Below are 23910 nucleotides of genomic sequence, written 5' to 3' on the forward strand. Positions count from 1 at the left end.
GAAGGTAAATTGTCAGAAATGTGTTTGGTAGAAAATAAGCAAGATAGGGCCTCCCTGGTGGTGCAAGGGGATAAGACGCAGCCTGTGAAGCTGTGTTCAGCCTCTGCAGCATGAGTCTGATCACGAGTTTGATCATGAGTTTGATCCCTGCCAGCCAGGGAGCAACCCACATGGCGCAGCAGACCTCTCCTATCTCGCCTACTGCTCCTGTCAGCAGTGTACTTCAGTTGATCTGCCTGTTCTGTTCCCCACTCTGTCTCTGGTGAATCTTCTCGCTGCCCCCTCCCCCCACACCCCTGGCCTGTACCCCAGCTCTTGTATGCATGAATAAATAAATCTTTTTAAAAATTATTTATTTATTTATATAAGCACTGGGTACAGTCAGAAGCACGGGAGGGTGAGAGAATTCACCAGAGCCAGAGCGGAGAACAGAACAGGCAGACTGACGAAGTACACTGCTGAGGGGAGCAGCATGCGGCAAGAGAGGTCTGCAAGCCATGTGGGACCCTCGACAGCAGCCGGGGATGGAATTGTAACAGGGTGGTCCCCAGGAAGAGGAGAACCTGTTTGCCTTGTTTGTAGGGTTCCAGAGACCTCCAAAGAAGGTGAGGAAGCTTGCCTCCATTGGCAGGACTGGACAACCCAGCCAACGAAAATGCCCTGGTACCCTCGAGAAGAGGAAAGCCCAGGTGGAGTCTGATGAGACCAACTTTATACCTGAAGCCTACATCGACTGGATGCCGCCGGTTCGCTCTGATCCTATATGGGGTATTTCAACAAAGCCTGCTAAAAATTGCTGTTAGTTATTTCTGCCCTGTGATTTTATGCAAAAATAGGAAAAATGGTTTAAAAGTAGATTTAATTTGCAAACTTTTGCTATGCTGTTAAAGTTTGGGATCAAGGTTGAGAGAATTCGTTTTTGCATAAGTTGAACCATTTTAACATTTTTTCCCTGTGATTTTGATATATTTGCTATCTTGTTTTAGCCAATGCTCCAACTTTTTTTCTTTTGGCTTGGATAATGGACTATTTTTAAGTAATGAAACTGACATACTGGACATTCATAGACAATGCTGCTGACTAATTGTTGCTTCTCTTACACACATTGTAACCCTAAAAAAGACTGTCTCCTAAGACTACACCCTGAGATTGTGCCACCATAGATATGGTGGAATAAAAATTAAAAGGGGGGATTGTAACAGGGTGGTCCCCAGGAAAGGGGGAGGTTCCCTGCCCCACCCAAGGGAGGGTGGAGCTGAGCAGGAAGAGGACAAGCTGAAGAAGAGACTGAGGAAGGAAGCAGGATGGAGCCAGGAGACCTGGAGGAGGCGCATGGAGCCTAGAGACATGTGAAGAAACTGAGCTTGTTTTTTGGTCGTGGACTAGGTGACACAGATGTGGGTGAGACCTGTGGGGAGGTGACAATGGCAGCTTTTATCTGGATGTTGATTTTGCTCTTTTCCTTCCGGGCTTGTCGGTTGTTTGTGACCCTTTTCTGTGGGTCCCCACTGGAAGATGCTTTAGACTTGTGGCAGGCTTTGAGGCCTTGCTCTGGGCCGACCCCATATGGATGGAGTTTTACCCACGAGGGGATGGGTAACTTTGGGTGCTTCATTTAGAAACTAGACTCTTTGCCTTACCTGTATTGTTTCCTAGTTTTTATTAAAGTTCCTTCCCATTAAAGTGTCATATGTTTTGTGTTGATGCGGCGGATGGCAGAACCCATTTAGAATAGGCAGGTTTGCGGGGTTTGGGCTGCCCCTCTCCTTGTCCTATAACAGATTCGGCACTGCAGAGGCTGCAGGCAGCTTCACAGAAGCCCAGCGCTCAACCGCTGCACCACTTGGGGAGGCCCCAATAAATCTTTTTTTTTTTTAAAAAAAGAACAAAAGCAAAATAAAGCATAAACAAAATTGAATGTTGGCTAACATAAGGTCACAGTGATTTTATCTCATGTTTTGGTCCATTTCCCTACTAATTTCTTTAATACATAACCTCTTTCACTTGTACAACAAGCAATGAGGGATAGTTATCAGTGTAAATGCATTATAAACCAGAAACCGACCCATTTCTTTCCTTTGCATTCCTGTCCCTCTTCCAACTCCCCAGCCCCATCACTTGGCCACCTCATTTTCACCTGTCAGGCCTCAATTCAAATGCCATTTCCTAAGAGAGATCTTTTCCCTGGCTCTCCCAGTTACCATCTCATTTCCTTCTTTGTTTTCTTTTAATAACACTTGTCCAAAAAATTTATTTTAAAGGATAAACTCTAAAATTCATATGGGAGCCTCTCAAATGCTTAATCAACTTCATTTTAATAATCATCTTGCTTCCCAAGATGATTGGGAAGCACCACCACCTTTCACTCTGCAGCTTGGATTTGTGCATAAACACTTCTCCCTGGGTTTCCAGGTCTTTAGGATTCACATTCAGCTGGGGTTTAAGACCCTCTCAGGCCACCGGCACTTCTGCCTATACTGGTGTTTGGTCTAGGATTTGCTCCAACAGGAGACTCTGCTTCCCCTGCAGTTTTACTCACTCTGCTGAGAAACCCAGCTTCCCTTTTCTATCAGCCACACAGGGAAAGAAACTCAGTCTTTTCCTCTCTCTGCTTGCTGTTCTTCCCCTTTCTTCCCCCAGCGTTCCACAGCCCAGAATCTAACCTCCTGCCCAGCCAAAGAAGGCCTCAGAAGGCCTTTCTTGTTTCCCAGTAAGCTCTGCACTCCAGTGAAAACAATTCTAAATTTTCAGTCAAAAAATATGGAAAAGTCTCAATTATATAGAAGCTCAGTTTCCTCAAAACTGTTTACCTCACAATAGGATTTTATACGTGAAGGGCGCAGTAAAATGTGGGATAGATTTCATGAAATGTAGCCACCTCAGTGACTTGTAAGGGTAGAAACACAATCTTTTGTTCCCATTTCAAATCTGCATGAGTTGCTTCCTTGATTTTCATACACATTTAAGTTAAAATAAATTTTTTGGAGCCAGTCTGGGCCACTACTGCCTTGGTTCCCAGACCAGCCCTCACTACTGACTCAAACTACAAGATACTTTACCTCAGTGGAACTGGCTCCTCAACTTACAATGTTTAGTTTTGCATTAATATGAGCTTCATAATTTTATTTTAATTGAGGTAACACTGTTGTATAGCACTGTTTGTGATTCAGTGATAAAAGATTATTCTTTCTTACTTTTTCACTAAAATTAACAAATAAAGTTAGTATTTGGCTTAAGTGGAAGTTTGAAACATTCCAGAGTTACACATTTAATTTGTGTAAATATTCAAGTAATTTTTCTCCTTTCTTTCACCACTCCTACAAGAGAAGTAAAAGTGAAACCCAAGAGTTCTCTCTAGCCCTAAGAAAGAATTGCTAGGGGCAAGAGAAAATTAAACTTGATTAAATTGTGCTTTGCAATTTCTTAGATTTCTTTGGGCTATCTTTAACTCCCAGGAGTTCTGGGTTTAATCAGGAGGCTCATCATCCTATGAAATACTTTAACAGAATTGTACGAAAAGACAAAAGAATAACCAGACGTGTGTGTGTGTGTGTGTGTGTGTGTGTATGTATATATATATATATGTAATCATAAACACATGCGATCATATATATATGATTTATTTATTTATGCATACAAGAACTGGGGTGCAGGCCAGAGGTACAGGGAGGGATAAGAGGATTCACCAGAGACAGAGTAGGAAACAGAACAGGCAAACCTACTGCTGAGGGGAGCAGCAGGTGAGACAGGAGAGGTCTGTTGAACCATGTGGGTAGCTCCGTGGCCTGGGATCGAACTCATGCCATAGAGGCTGCGGACAGCTCCACAGCGCTGTGCTCAACCCCCTGCTTTACCAGGGAGGCCACAGACTTATATTTTGAAGAACAATCCTCTTCTGTGTTAAAACACACAACAACACATACACAAGGCTGTATATCTTATTATTATCCAAGATAAAAATCACTATTATCATTTATCAGTGAAAGAAAAATTTTTTGTATTCTTATATTAATCAGGTTTCTCCCACAAAACATAACCATTGGCTCTCATGGATGTGGAGACTGAGAAGTCCTTTATAAGGATCCCTTTATAAGTTAGAGAGTCAGAAAAGTCAGTGATACAATCCAGTTCAAACCCCTGAGAAAGGGAGAGAGGAGTATAAGTGTCAGTCTGAATCCAAAAAGTCCAAGAATCAGGAGCCTGCAGAACAGAAAATGCATGTCTTGGTTCAAGCAAAGAGAGAAATCTCCCCTTCCTTTGCCTTTTTGTTCTATTCAGGCCTTCAGTGAATTAGATGGTCCCCCCACCCACATCATCGAGGCAGCTCTTCTATACCCATTCTGTTCAAATGCTAATCCCTTCCAGAGACACTTCACAGACACATACAGAAAGAAAGTTTTACCAGCTATCTACCTGAGTGTAGACTAAGACGTCAGCTGGAATGTGATCTTTGCCCGGTAGAGATACGGGTACAAACTACCAAGCCAATCATATTCTCCTTCTTTCAAGCTTTCCCTGGAAAAACAGAGGGTGGTAACCAGTGCGCAAAAAATCCCTGAATAACCAGAAACCCCTTAGGGAAGTAAAGGAGCCAGCTCAATGACACTTCCCTTCCAGCAACCACATCCCCTCTATTTTTGTTTTTTTCAGACAACTAAGAAGGTGGAGGATGTTAGAGGAGTAGGAGTGGGTTAATTTATAACTTTGGAAAAGGCAGGGCCTGAAAGGGGTGGGGTAGAGGGGTGGGGGCAGAAACAGAGAGAAATTGAATGACATTACTGGCCCAGCAGGAGCAGAAATTGGTAAGATTACCTATCTGCCAGAGCCACCTCACTCTCCTCTGGAATGATCTTCCAGAAGACAGTCAGGTTCCCAGGAGGCTCAAATACACTTAGGTCCCCATTTTTCTCTCTAATTAGAATTGGAACAGTTCCTGTTCTTGAGGCCTCATACCTGACTGAGAGCTCTAGTCTCCTTGGAATAAATACCTCAGGACTGAGGTAACTCTGATTTATCTCTGCTCTTTGTAACTTACCCGTCTAATTAGCATAGCAATTTAGTGTTTGTCATGGAGACTATCAACCATGAAAACATACAAAAACACAGTATTTAGCTCATTTTTCTTACTTCTTTTCTCTCTTTTTTTTAAGAAAGCCACCCTCTTTTAGGTGTTAAGCAAGTATAAAATTTAAAAAAACCTACCTTCTGTTCTAATCTCAGTACAGTAAGTGTGCTCTTCCTCACTGGATGTGGTTAACTATAAATGAGAAACTTTAAGGAATTTCTCTTGCTAAAATGTGACCTTTTGAATTTCCAAATGATTGCAGTGCCTAAAACCAGTCTCATGGATGCTAGAAGGGAAGGTTGAGAGGAATTTTATGATTCATAGGCATTATGAAAGTTACCTTCAAGAGTTCATTTGGGTAAGAATTTGGCCTAATTTGAAGTTTATTGGCCACAATAGCCAGTTATAGAATCTATTTATATGTATCATGTTTCAAATGTGTTAGTTGTGCTAATATGTAAGTGATAACTGCTTGTACGTGTGTTTATAAATCGTCTCAAGGATAACGATTCCATTAGTCAAAGTTCCATAAAGATTATGTAATGACAATTATAAATTATAACATTAATAATGTAATGTGATTTAACCTACCGCTATATGGTCTTTGTAAACTGAGGATCAAATCTGTCTGTAGTCGTCTTGCTGTGAATGTGTGCAGGTGAAGTTCCTGTCCATTCCTCCATACTTAGAGCAAAGTATATCTTCTTGAAACATCTGAAGACACCCAATTCACCGCATTGGAGCATAGTAGCTGAACTTAATCCTGAGAGTGGGAGGTTGGTCATGTGAGCCTTGGATGGAAACACATAAAAAATGAGCCTCCTGGTGGCACAAGGGGGTGGGATGCAGCACTGTGAAGCTCTCCACAGCCACTGCAGCATGAGTTCGATCCCTGACCAGGGAGGTGACCCACATGGCACAGCAGACCTCTCCTGACTTGGCCACTGCTCCCCTCAGCAGTATATTTCAGTCAATCCGCCTGTTATGTTGTTCTGTTCCCCACTCTGTCGCTGGTGAATCCTCTCACCCCTACTTCTGGCCTGTACCTCAGTTCTTTTTTTTTATAAAAGATTTATTTATTTTTTTTTAATAGAGGCATGTTTTTATTTATTTGTTTGTTTATTTGATTGTTTTTTTTTTTTTGTTTATACATGCACTGGGTACAGTCAGAAGCGCGGGAGGGTGAGAGAATTCACCAGAGCCAGAGCAGGGAGCAGAGCAGGCAGAAGGACCGAAGCACACTGCTGCGGGGAGCAGCGGGCGGCAGGAGAGAGTCTGCGCGCCATGCGGGACCCTCCTCTGGTGGCCCGGGAGCAGCCGGGTATCGAGCCAGCGCTGCAGAGGCTGCAGGCAGCTTCACAACCCAGCGTTCAATCGCTGCGCCACCGGGAAGGCCCAAAGATTTATTTATTTTTATACAAGAACTGGGGTATAGGGGAGAGGCACAGGAGAGAGAGGATTCACCAGAGACAGAGGTGGAAGCAGAACAGGCAGACGACCGAAATACACTGCTTAGGGGAGCAGCGGGCGCGACAGGAGAGGTCTGCTGTGCCATGTGGGAATCTCCCTGGCCGACCGGGAATCGAACCTGTGCTGCAGAAGCTGCAGACAGCTTCACAGCGCTGTGCTCAACCCGCTGCACCACTGGGGGGGCCCTGTACCCCAGTTCTTGTATGCATAAATAAATAAATATTTTTTTAAAAAAATAAAAGAAAAGGAAAGCACATAAAGAAGACTACCCTTCCAATCCCCTTAACTCATTTCTGTCAGATGTCTTAAATCTGACCCACATTCACTCTGGTGGCCCAGTATGTCCCAGAATTTACTCACAGCCTTTCTGCTGGACTTCCCCTGTCAGAGCACATGTAAACTCACAGGAAAAATAAAGACATTTTATAATCCAGGGAAGTTTAGTTGATCTTCTCCTGAAGCCTTCATTTATCATTTGCATGTAAACTATTGTTGATAAAATATTTTATCAATGAAATAAATAGTACAGAATGATACACACTGAATTCATATTGTGTTTGCTTTAGAGAAAGAGGGTAGACAGAGGAGAATGAGATGAGGAAGAAGACACCAGGAACCTCACCTGTATGTGTGATGTATTTTGAAACAGCACATGAAAGCATGTATCTCAGAATGCTAGTTAGCATTTGATAAAGCAAGGCTGTGGAGATGCAGATATTTTTAATCTCTGTTCTCCACTGCATATTTGAAGTATTTCATAGTAAAACAAAATTTATTTTAAAAATAAATTGTAGAGTACCTATACTAAATGTGTAAATGTCACTTCCTAGAATCAATTCTCTTTTATAAAGGGTCTGTGATTCTGCCCTGCTTTCAAGATAACAAATTAACCTGGGACAGTGTCATGGATGCCAGCATAAAATACAAGACTCCTGACTTAGAGACAGAGGGCTCTGTTACTCATGGCACATGAAACAAGAGCATAAGCATATTTGCATAAGTTTCATTTGTCCCCAAGTCTCATATGGCAACATAGATGGCTCCAGATGGAAGCCTGCAGGTGTAATGGGGTACATTACAGAAAAGGAAGCTTGAGCTTAAGGAACCTGAATCTTTCATAATAGGCAGTATGCATGCCTCCCCAGAATTCCTAGGTTACATGAATTCTGTAATTATTCCTTTTTAACTATATAAAAAGGGTGGTTTGGGGAGGCTTTTGAAAGGATTATTAGAAATTATACATAATTGTTGATGTGTCACTATGGGGAACCACATATAAAAATATCACCAAGTTTGCAATTATGAACATGTATGACTCAAATTATTGCAAAACATTACCATATTTGGGAAAGATTTCTAGAGGAAGAGAGTTATCAATTAAAGTAACATTTCCTAACTGCCCACTGTGCACAAGTTATCTATATTAGCTGCTATTGAGTAAATAATAAACAAAAGAAGGAAACCCGGAAATACTCTTTATGCAGTAGGTGGTGGAATAAAATTGATGGGATGGGATTGTGATTGCCTTCATTAAGTTTTATTTGGTGGGGAATGTCTAGGCTTTAGAGAGGGAGAAAAGAAGATTTCCAAGTGTAAAGAATACAAGATACAGAATAGGATGTCTTGGTTCCAATCCCAACTCAACATGTGAGGAGCTGTACAACCTTGGATAAATATTTAACCTCAGTTTTTTCTCCTGTAAAATGGGTGTAACAAATACCTTAATTCTTTCTGTTGCAGTGAGAGATCAATGAAGCAATAACTTGTAAACTGTAAAAGAGTAAACATGTTATTTACTTACATCCAATGATGTCCTTGGTCAAACTGTGTGGTGTGTTCTCTTTGATGTCTTTCATGCACATCTATCCACCACAGGACACCCACTTTTTCCTGCATACTTCTCCTTCCCATTTTCTCCCCAAAGGGACTAAGAATTTTTCATTAGCATGGCTTTTGTTTGCTTTCCATTCACAAGAGACAATGATTTGCACAACATGAAACACTCAGTAAAATACTAAATGTCAGTGTTCTGCATAGGAATAGTTATTTGAACTCTAAGTTTCTCTCACATGTGTCTTTTAAATGCACTTGCCAGATTCATCTTGCTAAACATATTTCTGATTATGTCATTGCACTGTTTAAAAGTTATCAACAGCTTTTTTCTCTACTGAGCAGTCTTTTCATTTATATTTTTATCGAACTATAATTCCCATATAACATTGTATTAGTTTCAGGTGAACAATATAATGATTTAAGTCTTAACTCCTATCTAAACACAAAGGCCTTGCTACACAGTGTGATCTCCAAACCAGTAGCAATTGCATGATCTCGGAGTTTATTAGAAAAGCAAAATTCTCCAGCTCCATCCCATACTTAACTGAATTAGCAGCTGTATTGTAACAAAGTTGTAGCCAATTCATATATCCAATTCATATATCTGTTCATTCTCTTGCTAAACTTGAAACTCCAGAAGTGCAGTTGACAGATTTAGCAAATAAAAGTAACATCTTTCAGTATAAACGTACCTAAAATTCTTCATGGGACATACTTAAAGTATTTGTTTATCTGAAATTCAAATTTTACTGGTTTCCTGTATTCCACCTGGCAACTCCATTCAGAAGGATAAGACCATGTATAACATAACTGTGTATTCCTCTGCACTAGTACAGTGTCTTTGCCAACTTCTTAATATATTTATTTAATGATTAGACAGTGAGCTTCTTGAGAAACTTGTTTTCTCTGGTTTCTGCTTAATATTTTATACCCCCAAGAGTATACAATATACTTGGCACACAACACAGGGAGCAATAAATATTTTTTCAGTGAAAAAACGAATATATCAAGAACATTCCTCCCATCATGGACCGGATTGTGTGTGCATATTTTAATGAAAGCTGAATATTTTCTAATCATTTTTTTAAACCAGAATGTTTCACAAGCTTCTATTCGTACACTTTTTCACATTTTAGCTGGCAGAGTCCAAGGCTTGATGGGAACATAACCAAGGGCTCAGAATGTACTCGTGGCAGAGTGGGTCCATATGGTCACTGGGGGGGAGAGAATCCTATACTCAGGATGCTGACAAGCCTGCTGCAGGAGGAGAAAACGCCTCCTCCCCTGGCCCGGCCGCCGAGGTGCCCGCGCATGCGCGCCGCGGCGCTCCGTCCCCGCCGGCCGGGCGGAAGGAGGCGGGGCTCCCGGCGCGCGTGCGCAGCGGCCTAGGCTGCGGGCCCCTCCCTTGGCGGGGGCGCGCGGCGCGGAGGACCGCTCGGAAAGGGGGAAGTCAGGTGGCCGCCGCCGCCGCGGTTTGTCGCCAGAAGGAAAATGGCGGATCTAGAGGAGCAGTTGTCTGATGAGGAGAAGGTAAGAGCCGCGGGGGCGCCGGGGCTGGTCGGCCGGGGAGCCCGCAGCGGCCTGGCCTAGTAGCCGGGAGTCTGGCCGCGGGCGGAGCGCCTGGGCCGTCGCGTGCGCCCGCGGCTGCCCTTCCTCACCCGGCCTCGCCGCGCCCGGTGCCTGCCCCTGTCAGTCACTCGAGGCCGCGCGCGGGGGCAGGTCTCTCTCAGGCCTGCGCGCTCGGCTTGGCTCCTTGTAGGGTGTGGGCTCCGAAAATAGGAAGCCGGAGCGGGGCGGCGGCGCCTGGCGCGGCGGGCGGGGGAGGGGGCGGAGGGCGGCGGCCCCGGGGACCCTCTCCAACGCCGGGGCCCGTCTCCTGCGCCGGGGGACCCTCTCCAGCGCCGGGGGACCCTCTCAGGCGCCGGGGACCCTCTCCAGCGCCGGGGGACCCTCTCCAGCGCCGGGGACCCTCTCCAGCGCCGGGGACCGTCTCCAGCGCCAGGGCCGGAGGGAGGCCCGCGCCGGGGTCCGGGGTCCTGCGTGGGAGCGGCTCGAGACCGGGCCCGGCCCGGCGGGAGAGTGTGAGCCGGCGAGGGCTGAGGGGGAGATGGCTTGGAAGCAGACCGTCCCTTCTCGCTCCCCGCAGAAGCAGACGACTTCCTCTCCCTGCTGTCGACGCTTTTCCCTTTCTCGTTGCGAGTCTCTGACTCTGCCGGCTTTAGCGGTAGGCTTTGCAGCGCCCTTGTTCCCTGGGAGCTTGCTGAGTTTCTCTGTCGCGCGCGCGCGCGCATGCACACACACACACACACACACACCCCCCAAAAAAAAAGGGAAAAGAAAAAGGGCCCCCTTCCCCCCCAGAGTTGTTTCCTACTCAGGTTGGCGGCGGGGGCCGATCTGGTGGCGCCCCGTCGTCCTGCGAAGACGCCTTCCGAGGAGAGAAGATTGTGCAACTGCATTTACTGTGTCTTAGATGCTGTGACAGCACTGGAACCAGATGAACGACTTAAGTTCTCAGGCATTTAAAAGAAGAAATCTGATCATTGAACTAGTTCTCTCTGTTTTCGCCTTTTTTTTTCTTTTTCTTTCTTTCTTTCTTTTTTTTTTTTTTTTTGGCTGCTGGAAGGCTCCATTTTCCGGGGGTGGGGAGTGGGGGGACAGGGAGGGGATCTTACTAATTTTGAGTATTTCCTGGAAAGGAACTCGCCATTTCTCCCAAATTTAGAAGTGATATAACATGAAGAAGGTAGTTTTTAGAGTGTCCATTCTTAATGAAACAGTGTTCGTTTTTTGAAGTTCCAAAGCAATACAGCCAGATACTGCTGAAAGGCACACACATCCTAAATGTACACTTCCCACCCGCCCTTATTGGGACTATAACCGAGATGAAAATGCATACATTGTGCAAAAATGAAAAATGATGTAAAAAATGTATATAAAATTAAAAAAAAAGAAAGCCTAAATGTAGCCCTATGGATGCATAGTTGCAGTTGGAATGCTGTGTTCCAAGGGTTTTCATAATCCTGTGTTCTTGCACTGAAATGTAATTTCTCTCTCCTTGCTGATGTGAATGCAGAAATGTAGAAATATTTTTTTCCCTGTGCTCTTTGGTGAAAGTGTTAATTAAAAAAAAATTAGAGCAAGAAGGTCTGCAAAATCCTCAGACCTGAGAGGCAGATCCTACATACATAAAAGTTGCTGTGTAGCAACACATGTGTAATATTGATAGATAAACCTAAGTTGGTAACTGAGATTGTATACACATGTTTAAAATTTAGTATTAACATTTTTTTTAAAAGATTGTCATGTTTTAATTCTACTAAACCTAAGTGGTGAGTAGCTCAAGTGGCTAGATATGAGGAGAGTGCTCAGTGTGGGAGTTAATATAGACCTGCCAAGTGTTGTAAAGGCCTAAAATAGCGAAGTTTATCCAAAGGAGATGACAAGATTGCTTATTATCAGGCACTTCCAGGACACTTAGCTGGGGGAGTGGGGGATTCTGTCTAAGCTTGCCCAGCACAGTATTTTAAGACTTAATATCGTAATTTGAAGGAATTTGCTGTTTTTGTAGTTAAGAATTTTGTAAGAATAATCTGTAGATATTTATACATTTAGATTTCACTGCTATATTTAGTTATTTAATTAAATGGCTCACCAAACTTTTGGATTAAACCCAAGTAGTTGATAAAGTGAAATTCTAACATTTTTGTCACTTTAGTTACCTAAATGTTCTTTTAATCTCTTGGCAGGAGGGATATTGGGTGTGGAATTAGAGAGAAGATTTAAGGGTGATATTTTTAAACAAAGACTTAAATCATGTTATTCTTTCTGCTTTGTTATTTGAAATTACTCTCATTTTCAAAAATCAGTGTATATTTTTAAGCTCTAGAAATTTCCATTGTTGATTGCAGAGCTAAGGCAGGAAAGCTGTTAAGACTTACATGGTACTTTTGTGTGCCTCCCTCAGATATTACATTGGTTAATGTGTTGTAAATTTGAGGTAGGTTTTATTAGTATCATTTCAGATAAGTGAAGTAAGGTTTTAAAAGCTTAAGTCATTCACCCAACATCTAGTAAGTGGCTCAGGTGGTATTTTAACCTGAATATGTTTGAACACAGTTGATGCTTTTGTGACATTATGCTCCTTTAAACAAATGTTGATAGATCTCTCTTCTGGGCATTTCTTTGTAATTTGTTGACAGCTTATTTTGAAGGAGAAATAATAGTTATTTTGCTTTCAATAAAAATTGCAAATGGGGCCTCCCTGGTGGTGCAAGGGGTTAAGGCGCAACCTGTAAAGTTGCCCGCAACCTCTGCAGCAAGAGTTCAGTCCCCTGGCGGGCCAGGGAGCAACCCACATGGTGCAGCAGACCTCTCCAGACTTGCCGGCGGCTCCCCTCAGCAGTGTACTTAGGTCAATCTGCCTCTTCTGTTCTCTACTCTGTCTCTGGTGAATCCTCTCACCCCACTTCCCTGCCCACCCTCCCCCCACACCTCAGGCCTGTACCCCAGCTCTTGTATGCATAAATAAGTAAATCTTAAAAATTGCAAATGCCAATCATTAATAGTGTTGGTTTCCAAATTTAGTTTGTAGTCTGATCATTTTTGAACAAGTTTATTATAGCTAAGCACATTTGAAAGGTTTATGCTACTAGTATCGTTTTTATGTATTTCCTGTGGTAGGAAACATTGTAGAAATTAATGTAGAACAATTATCTTTGCCTTTTTAAATTGTGCAGTTACTTTTTACTGATACTACTAGGCTTTGAAATTTAATGACCTTTTCACCTTAGGCCACTGGATTAAATAGGAAGTTATCTGAAGAAGCATAATGAAGTTCTTTAAAATTGTTCATTTGTTGTGCAGTGTGTCCTGCAGACTTTTTAAACATAGTTACAGAAACTCTTAAGCCAAGGACAGTTCCTGTTTTCCTTTTCTGGGTGAGCTGTGTTGCATTTTTACGAATTTGAAATTGTGGTAGAAGGCTCAAATGCAAAGGACTTTTCCCAAATCCTTTTCTAGAGAAAATCCAGGAAGTAGCTTCAAGTTCCAGAACCAAGACATTTATTAATTGGTTGTAAAGAATTTTTTTCCTGTAACCCCTCCCATCTTCCACCAATAATTAGAGTGATCCACCACTCCCAGGGCTGCAACTTTTCATGTCTTTGTAGTTGTGTCTCAAGTACATAGCTCAGCCCTTAACTTTTCTCCTGTGCACTGGTCCTGTTCACAGGAGACAGGTAATAAGATAGTTCAAATAGAATCTGCCTAAAAGAAAATATGTAAACTCCTTCCATTTCCCCCCCCCCCACCATGGGGGGCCGTGTAGTAAGCAGAAGTCTCATCTCCCACTGCTCATTTTTCTCTTTATTTCTCCTTTCCCATTATTCCAGTCATCCTGGTTTTTAACTTAAGCTTTATTTTAACATGTTTTCCTTGTGCCATGTTCTTTATATTCATTTTCTAAATCTTAGCACTTCCATCATCAAAGTATATTTTAAAACATTTTTTGCTTGAAAAGTTAATTCATTTATATTAATATAAATTTGATTTCTTACCTCTCAACTGACAAGGTCATTAAATTAGCTGTTGTTACGTGTGTTAACTGTTGTTGTTGTTTAGGAACAAATTTATACAGTATGAACAAAAGGCAAATTAATTATACCTGTTCTGTGACTACACCATTGGGAGATAAAACCAAGAGAGGACAAGAAAATAGATTATAAGAAAATATAAATAAGATTATACGAAGATCTCAGATTTGGCCTCTCCCTTCTGTTATGTTTGTCACTGTTAGGTTTTTATTTAATGTATTTTAGACTAATCCCTCCAATATCCTTTATTTAAGCCTGTTCTAATATTTCTCTATTCCTAAGCTTCTAGTTGTGGGATTCAAAATCAACTTTACAAGGAAGCTCAGTTCTTAAAAATATTGATGGCCTTGTCCATTCTAACCTACTAAATAGTTTTGACATTTCCAGTGTATACTATTATTTAATCATGCTTTCAAAAAAACTTGCATTCTTGGGTAAACTATTTAACTCAGCCTCAGTTTTCTCTGAAATGTGGTAAGTACAAGTGGTGCCTGGCAAGAAGTAAACACAGAGTAAGTGGCACTTATTTTTCTCTATTCATGATTTCTTATCTACTTTGATTGTTGCTGCTGCTCCTGATTTGTACTCTTTTACTCGTCCTTCAAGATTTGGCTCAGATCCCATGGCTGGTTTAGTCTCTCTTCTGAACTCTGTAACACATCATTAGTGTTAAATACAGTTTTGCATAATAGTTATTTGTTTAACCTGTCTTTTTCTCCCTGTTATTTTGGAATTCCAAAGTACAGAAAAATAGCATGTTTAGCACCTGTCATTATGCTGCATGTGATAACTGGAACGATTCAGTGAGTGAATAAAGAAAGGAATCATGAATTTGCAAAATTAAGAGAAAATGTAACAGCTTCATGGAAAGCAGAAGTAGCATATAAAGACAGATTTTGAGGAAAAATCTTGGTGTGTCAAAATTTTTCACTTCTGAATAGTGCTGTGGACTTTAAAGATTTAGATAGTCAGATATAATTCCAGGTGCTCTTTGAGGTACAGGTAGTGCTAGTGGCTATTTAACAAGCTAAATATTCCACATGGTAAATGTTCTTCTAAGCAGTTATATACTTCTCCCTCAATAACACAATCATCATTTGGCTTCAGAAATTTTGTTTGTAAAAGCAATGTAAGCTGACATTATATTCCATCATAATTAAAGTAAAATCAGTAATAACTAGCGTCATCTCTACCAGTAAGCTATTTATATAGAAATACTTTTTCAATTTTCGTTCTACAGGTGAGTGGGTTCTGTTATTGTACCAGTAAAATGTAAAAGTTTCCTTGGCAGAAACTTGATAGCTGCTGTAACATTAGTGGAGCTTTTTCAGACTTTGCACACAAGTTTTTTGTTTTGAGCACCTGTTTGGTATATACACAATTCAAGGTTGACGCAAGCTTTATAACATATATACTGTACAGTGTTAAAAAGTAACACACGTATTTTTTACAGAGTCATGGAAATTCAGAAGACAAAAATTACTCTTACTTTGGAGGATGGTAGATATCAGTTGGATACAAGATACAAGTTTATGCCAGAGAGTGCAAATGGAAACAGGAGAGTAGGAGCAAGCAGGGAGGTCTGTCTCAGGTACTTTGTGAGTTAAGATGAGTGGTGCTGTTCCACAGCACAGGATTTCTCAGGCCCAGAGATTACATATTAATTTGGAAATTCTCTCCTTGTGGGTTAAAGCCACAGGAGTAAATCTTTTAGGAAAAAAAAAAAAATAACATAGAAGGAGGAGAGGGCATGTACTTTTGGATATACATTCATTTAAGGAATAAGAGAAGAGAAACAAAAGGTGAGGGGTATTGACCCTTGAAGTAGAAATGTTTTGTATCTTGCACAGAGTAGATACTCATGTTGCAGAGTTCAAAAAGAATTTCCAGAGAGATTACAGAGAGATTAAGAAGGAATGTAAGATTGAGAAAAGCCTTTGGATTTAAGAAAAAGGAATGAGAAATAAATTATATCTATTTTATGTCATGCATTTTAATGTACGTCCTTTCAATTATCAGAGTAGCCTTGCTATCCCTTTTTTGCAGATAGAAAAACTGGTGCAGATAAAGCTGATTATTTAAGTGGTGGACAAGAGATCTTTGGTGGGCTTTATTTTTTTAAATGGTTAACTTTTTAAAAAAAATATTTATGCATACAAGAGCTGGGGTACAGGCCGGAGATGCGGGGATTGGGGGGGGGTTGAGAGGATTCACCAGAGACAGAGTGGGGAACAGAACAGGCAGACTGACTGAAATACACTGCTGAGGGGAGCAGCGGGCGAGACAGGAGAGGTCTGCTGCGCCATGTGGGTTGCTCTCTGGCCAGCCGGGGACCCAACTTGTTCTGCAGAGGCAGCGGATTGCTTCATAGTGCGGTGCTTAACTCCTTGCACCATCAAGGAGGCCCTTTGGTGCATTTTAAAAGAACAGTTTTTCTGGGGATTGAGGCATGTTGCAGAGAGAGAAAGCTAGATTACCAGAGTGTATTTTTTCCCTCTTCCAGATACAGCCTTATTCTCTTTTCTGTGCTGTAAACTGCTCATCCTTTAATAAACAGCCCCAAAACTTCCCTCATCTTATTTTGTGTCCTGGCATATCTCTGCTCCCTTAGCAATTTGTACATTTGTTAAAACATTTACTGACTTTAATAGGTTTAGCTGATGTTCTTATTTCCTGTGTTCTTAACAGGACAGGCATATGTCTTACTCACTTTTGTAATTCCAGTAGTGTCTGGCATATACTAGATTAGTGCTATTCAACTCTCTTTGCACATTAGAATCGACTGGAGAGTTTATAAACAAACATGGATACACAGACTAAATAAAGCCTGAAGTCTCTATACTTATTGGGTGGGGGAGGGAGCTTCCCACAGTGACTTGAAAGGGCAACCAGGTTTGAGATATCATTGTATAAGGTACTCAATAACTATTGACTAAAGGATAAGACATGGGGCAGTAAGTATAAATTATTCTTGAAAAAAGTTCTAAAAGAGATATAATAGGTATTAATTACTATTAGCCCTATTTTATTTTAGGATACCTTTAAGTAGAAGAAATTTAGGAGTAAAGGAGGATTGATTTAGTGGAGAAATTGAAAATATAAGATAAGTAGTAATATATCTCTTTCTTTTCCAGAGAATAATGACTATTTTGGAACCATGGGTTTCTTAATATTTTAAATAAATGGTAAAAACATATTTAAGGAAAAATTGGTGTTAAATTCAGATGATTTGGCCTTAGGTTAAGTAATATGTGCCCTGTCTTCAATTACCATTCAAAATGATAATAATAAAGGGAAAATTCTTAAGGAAAACTTATCAAAACAAATTACCACTCTTAAGTATACTCAAAATAACCTATAACCATCCTTTCAATACTTACTATTCTCAATGGGCATAGGCAATTTTTATGTAGTGTGAGAAACAATGTCAAGTAAATCTTGTAGTTAAAGTGGAAAAGTGCACAATAGTGCTTTTTAACTTTACAACTAAGGCAATTAATCTTTTTGTCACGTTTCTTGAGACTCGGGTGAAATTTCTGATTTCCTTCCTTCAAAAGACCAAACACCTCCAATTTTGCTTATATATAGTCCCTAATATGGCGGTGCGTATAAAATACTTGACTACCCATCAGGATTACCTGGGGAAATTTTTTGAAATACAGATTTCTTGGTCTTAATTCTCTGGAAATTGATTCAGCATGTCTGGAATGGGAATCTGTATGTTTTGTTTCTCGAAAGTTTTTCAGGCACATCTAACAGGTGTCCAAATCTGGAAATCTCTACCCTTATGTCTCCTGCTTTAATCAAGGAGGAGATAACTATGTAGGTTAATAATGCCTAGCATATGGAAATTAGATGACTTGTTGGCAGGGCTCAAAGATAAATACAAGATATCTAGTTAAATTTTCCCAAAAAGGTTGAACAGTGAGAAACTGCTGGCGTGACGCAGTGTTCATATTTTAGAAAGTCCATTTCACTTTCAGGTCTTCCAGTTTGCTGCATCAAAGACCAGTTCTCACTGTTTAATGAGCTAATTATATCCTCTAATTTCTGTATTTGCAAAGGGTTCAGTGTAGACCCAGGAGACAAGAAGAGTGAAGGAAGATTGCATAAAATTGTATAAGGGCTTCTGAATCCATCTCCTGCCACTCCACTGGTATCCACGGGATTTTTCTTGGTTATTTGATCATTCAGTACTGAGTTGCAGTAAGTCTAGAGGTTTTAAAATGTTTAATCCACATCATTCTGTAATTCAGAATCCTGATTATTTTCATCTGCAAAGAATATTGATGTAATTTGTAGTTGCTTTTAAACACAAATTTATTTACTGAGAATTTTAGAGTTCTATTTTCAGGTGGTTAGGTTGGCTGCTGAATTTCAGGACTTGATATGTAACTTTCATTTCTGTAAAGGAATTTTGTTGTCTGCAGCCTTTGTCAGGTTGCTCAGACCAACTCTTTCCTCTTTTGAATGTGTGCCAACTTTTCCCCGCCTCTTTTCAAATCCTTCAAAAGATAGGAAACTTAAAAAGTTATAAGGATATTGCACTTAGAAATTTTTGACTGAAAAATAAATATCTTTGAAGAATCTCCTTAACCTTTTCTGTGTGGCCTATATGTCAGCTTAATTGCTTGCTTAAAATATATTGTAAATATTAAGTTAAATTCTACCTTCCCAGATAAGTGAAATCTTGTTTTAATCAGTTCTCTTTATCCTGTTGGTGAGGGAGGGATTCCTGCTGTAGGGTTATGGGCATGACTGTACACGCAACACCTGACACTGGACAGATGAGATGACACAACAGCAATTTATTTGTTTCATATACTCAATAGCTCAGGAGAGAGGGACGTACACAAAGCAAAGGAGTGCATAAAGTGAGCAAGCAGAGGCCATGGGAGGCAGACTTTGTAGTCTTAAGAGGGTGGAGTGATTCCAGGTTCCCACAAGAAAATGTGATTGGCTTACTTGAATAATTCCTTAAGCAGAAGGAAACTAAAGCCTGCTACTCAGGGATAAGCAGGAACTGTGCTTCTTCCCTGTGATAAAGAGGGTTGTGGGGTTAGGGGACCTTATTGCCAGGGGCAGAGTTAGGATGGGAATTTGCAGTTAGGCCATTCAGTGCTCTCCCAGTTTCCCTCAGATGAAAAAGCATACATAATTTTAGGGCTTGTACCACATGTCTCAAGAGTATTCTCTTTTATCAAAATTATTTGCTAGTGGTTGCGCTATTAAATGATCAAGACATTTTTTAATAGTGTAATTTGATCTTGGAGTTTTCCTTTTCATGTGACCTTTTTCTTCTGATAATTTGCAGACTTTAATTAAAGTACTCTGCTGCTGTTTACAATTCCACCACACTAGATAAAAGATGGCCAAGTCATCTATATGCAGTGATAACGGAGGTCAGAGAGAGAAGTGTTCTTATTTGAGAGACTGAATAGAGTTGGGAGGCTCCAGTAGTGTGCACAAGTGGGATGAAATTAGAAGCATATCGGTTGTAGGAATTAGAAAATGGCAGAAAGAGTAAAAAGTTAGTGTTTACTTGAGTGCTTCTGTGCCACACACTTTTCTAAGTGTGCTATCTCATTTAGTGGAAGTGAAGAAGCTGACTTTTTCTTATGGTCATGCAGTAGGCAGTAGAACTGTAGTCTGAATCTGTGCAGTCTTCTTTTAGAGGTTATGCTGTTAACAATACATTTTACAGCCTTCAGATAAGAGCCTTGTGTGTCATGTTAATTATCTTTTTAACAGTGGGAAGCCATTAGATGATTTTAAATATTAAAAAAAATCAGAATTAACATTAAAAAATAGCAGTCTGGTGGCAACTGGTGAAAAAATGAGTTTTGGAGAAAGATGAGACTTAGAGGAAGGGCAGTTACAGTAACAATTCAGGAACTAAGAGACATCTAAGTGAAATGGAATCAAAGGAGAGAGGAGTTTGTATTTATTTCAGCTGGAGAGACAGACGGATGTGACTGGGGGGGAGAGAGAAAGGTAGAGTGGGTTTTAGATGGTGCTAATAATTTTATCAAGAACAGCAGAGGAATAAGTTTAGGCGACATTAAATATTCTGCATTAACTACTATCTCCCTCTGCATGATACTGTCTGATGCCAGTAACTTCCAAAGTGGAGTCAAAATCAGGACAGAATAATTACTTTTATTGTATTTCTTTTTTTTTTTATAATGAACTCAAATGAGTTTTTTTTTTAATTATGTATTTTTTTTTTAAGATTTATTTGTTTTTATTTATTTATACAAGCACTGGGTACAGTCAGAAGCGCGGGAGGGTGAGAGAATTCACCAGAGCCAGAGCAGGGAGCAGAGCAGGCAGAAGGACCGAAGTACACTGCTGAGGGGAGCAGCGGGCGGCAGGAGAGGTCTGCACGCCATGTGGGACCCTCCTCCGGTGGCCGGGGAGCAGCCGGGGATCGAACCGGCGCCGCAGAGGCTGCGGGCAGCTTCGCAACCCAGCGCTCAACCGCTGCGCCACCAGGGAGGCCCACTTTTATTGTATTTCTAAACTCCAGCTGTGGATTGAGTGAGGGGGTATTGGGAGGAATTAGCTACGTGGGAGATTAATTATCTCTCCCTATTTATTACTAGAACCTTGTAGGAATGATTTCATACCAAGATCTCATAACAAGTCAACTGGGGCTTGTCAACGCCAGAAGTGGGCATTTTTAGAGAAGCTCTGGTAGAGGAGCTGGTGGGAGAAGGTGGTTGCAGAAGTTGGGGGCAGGGGCTGAGGCTCTAAGACCCAGCTTTCCAGACTTGGCTCAGATGCAGCTCTGTTTTCCTGGTCTCTGGAATCTCTACCATCCTTTAAGCTCAGCCCAATGTTCATGCCCAGCCCTTTTGCTAGTGACTTTGACTCCAGGCCTAGGTAACTGCTTACCATTTCAGGGTTTGATGGGCAGTCCAGGTCTATGATGTCACATCTTGGGGTGGAACAGGGCCAAGTAGAATCTTGGGCCTCCCCAGTGGCGCAGTGGTTGAGCGCTGGGTTGCGAAGCTGCCCGCGGCCTCTGCGGCGCTGGTTCGATCCCCGGCTGCTCCCCGGCCACCAGAGGAGGGTCCCACATGGCGCGCAGACCTCTCCTGCCGCCCACTGCTCCCCTCAGCAGTGTACTTCGGTCCTTCTGCCTGCTCTGCTCCCTGCTCTGGCTCTGGTGAATTCTCTCACCCTCCCGCGCTTCTGACTGTACCCAGTGCATGTATAAACAAACAAACAAACAAACAAAAAAAGAATCTCTTCACTCCCTTCTTCCTAGATGGCCCTATTCCATTGCTCACCACCCACACCTGACCCCCCTGTAAACCAAGGACTTTGTTATTAATCGCCATGATGCCTTTCTGCACATGTGGGATTGAATAGAACTCCATGTCTCACCCTGACACCAGTGTTTCTTCCCAGGCCTTTGGGAAGAAGGAGGAGCTGCTGTGTGGCAAGGGTACCGATTTAGGACTCAAGTTATGATCTCATTCAGTTGTACCAAGTTAAAGTTACTGTAGAGTTTAATGTATTAATCTGAACTAAAAGTGGAAACAGTAAACTATATTTCTTTCTCTTTATTCAAACATTATTTTGTATAAGATATACAAAAAAGATAAATATAGAAATGTTCCATTCTGTTGTGTTTCTTAAAGAGTAGATACCTGTGACTATCAGTGTGAGTTCCCTAACTTTGTCCTTTTTCAAATTGTTTTGACCTTCTAATTTATTTACCCTTAATACTTTGCATTTACTATTAAGGATATAAGATGTATTTCATTCCCTCTTTCATTTCCTAAAATTAAAATCTTTTTAATAGCTTAGTGAGTATGGGGAGCATCTGGGGGAGGGAGTGGTACTAATGCATGGCTAAAATAATCTGCATTCATTCTTAAAATATAGAAGAATAATATAAATAATAAACATATCACTAAAATCAGTATTAGGATCAGCTTGTTGATGTGTATCCAAAAAATCTTGCTTGGATTTTGATTGGGTTTTCATTCAGTCTATAAATTGTCTTCACAATATTGGGTCTTCTAATCCATGAACATAACATGTCTCTCCACTTATGTAGCTCTTCTTTGATTTTGTTCATCAGTGTTTTGTGTATTTTTCAACAAACTAGCCCTACATATATTTTGTAGATATAAACCTAAGCGTTTTATAGGTTTCCTCTTTTTTTCCTTAGCCCTTAGAATTTTTCATTGTAAACAGTCATGTTGCAGGCAAACAGAATGTTGTATTTTTGGATTGCTTTCCATTTCTTTTTCTTTATTGCACTGGTACCTCCAGTATGATGTTAAATAGAAATGGTGAAGAAGTTCTTGTTTTGTTTTGTTTTTAGGGGAAAAGCATTCAGTCTTTGACCATTAAGGGTGGTGTTAGTAGTAGCCTATTTTGTCAGTAGATTTTGTCAAACTGTTATAGGGCAGCCCCAATATAAAATGGGTTGCCTGACTGTGGGTCCTCACCCGCGCGCTTAAAAGGACTTATCAATACTCTACTGCAGGCACACACGCGAAAGCTTAATAAAAGGTTTATTTACAAGGGAAGGACAAATGAGGAAATGTACAACTCAGAGAGAAAAGTGGGAGACAAAGTTTTTAATGCGTCCTACCCGAGCCACAGATCTGGAATCCCACAGGGTACTCTGAGAGCCGGCTGCAAGCCAGGAGCCATGAAGCCAGGAGGCGAGCGAGAGAGCGAGCCCCCCAAGGCCCACGTGTTTGGTTTTTATACCAAACCTGGCTGCTTAACTCCACCCTCAGGTCCCAGCCATCTTCCCTTTGGTGGGGATTTGTCTTTCACAATGTCTTGATGGCTTTGGTCTGGAGTGGGGGTGGAGTCCACAAAGCCTGCATTGAATTAGCACTGGACTTCCTTTCCCCCTAACAAGATCAAGGGCAATCTTAGTTGCTAGGAATTTTATCATGATTGGATGTTACATGTTAACTTGTTGCTCAGATCATTGGATGATTGTATGGTTTTCACCTTTAGCCAATTGTTATTGTGACTTGCTATCATTGTTTTCAAGTATTAAAATAGCTCTTCATTTCCAGGATAAACCCCTATCTTTCTATTGAATTTAGTTTGCTGGGGTTGGTTGGTTTGTTTTTTGAGGACTTTTGTAGATATGTTCATGAGAGGTTTTGGTCTGAGAGTTGTGTCTCCTGTAATATTTCAGTCTGGTTTTGCTATGGGACAGTGCTGTTTTCTTAAAATGAGTTGGATAGTGTTCACTTAACAAATTAACAAATCTAGAACTATTCAGGTTGTCTTTTTCTTCTTGAGTGAACTTTAGTTTTTGTGTCTTTCAAGAAATTTACCTTTTACATAAGTTGTTGCTATTGATATTTTAAATACTATCCCCCCAAAAAACAAAAGAGTTCGCATTAAGGCAGTTGTTTGATAGCTACACTGTCATATTCTGCCATATTCATCTTTTGGTGGGAGGGTTTTACTCAATCTACCAAAATTGTTTGAAATTTGAGAAAGAGCACAATCCAGTGAATAAAAGTTTAGGTTCAGGAATCAGATTGTTACTTAATAGCTCTACTAAAAAATGTGCAAATATATAATTACCTCTGGGGTTGTTGTGAATAGTGAATGACATAATTCATGATAGTGCATGATACACTAAATAACCTCATTTTTGTTATAATCTTCATTGTAGATACCAGAGGTATCCAATAACAACCATATATATTGCTTCAAATTGTTTAGTGTTCTAGACTACAAAGGCTTTTCCTTTTGTTTTGAAATCAAGTTTTTTAATCTTTTCAAGGCCTTGTCATACATGTGACTTGTAATGAGGAATATATTCATTTTAGCCACATATATACCAGGTCCTCAAATAATGTTTACTAAGAACATTGATTTCCTTCCAAGGCCATTCCCTGTGTGGAGTTTGCATGTTCTTCCCATAGCTGTGTGGGTTTTCTTTAGGCATAT

The 23910-nt window shown here is 40.9% G+C and overlaps 1 protein-coding gene across 1 annotated transcript in view; it reads left to right on the forward strand.

Annotated features, from left to right (window-relative positions):
- The first annotated feature begins 9769 nt into the window (after positions 1-9769).
- The window catches only part of CAPZA2 (capping actin protein of muscle Z-line subunit alpha 2), a 39520-nt gene continuing 25379 nt past the window's right edge, over positions 9770-23910 (forward strand). The window contains exon 1 of the mRNA XM_037512088.1: positions 9770-9898. Coding sequence (XP_037367985.1) covers positions 9860-9898 — 39 coding nt within the window. The 5' untranslated portion in view covers positions 9770-9859. The remainder of the gene's footprint in view (positions 9899-23910) is intronic.

This window comes from Talpa occidentalis, unplaced genomic scaffold (assembly GCF_014898055.3).
Source record: "Talpa occidentalis isolate TD23 unplaced genomic scaffold, MPIMG_talOcc4v2.1, whole genome shotgun sequence".
Taxonomy (NCBI): Eukaryota; Metazoa; Chordata; class Mammalia; order Eulipotyphla; family Talpidae; genus Talpa; species Talpa occidentalis.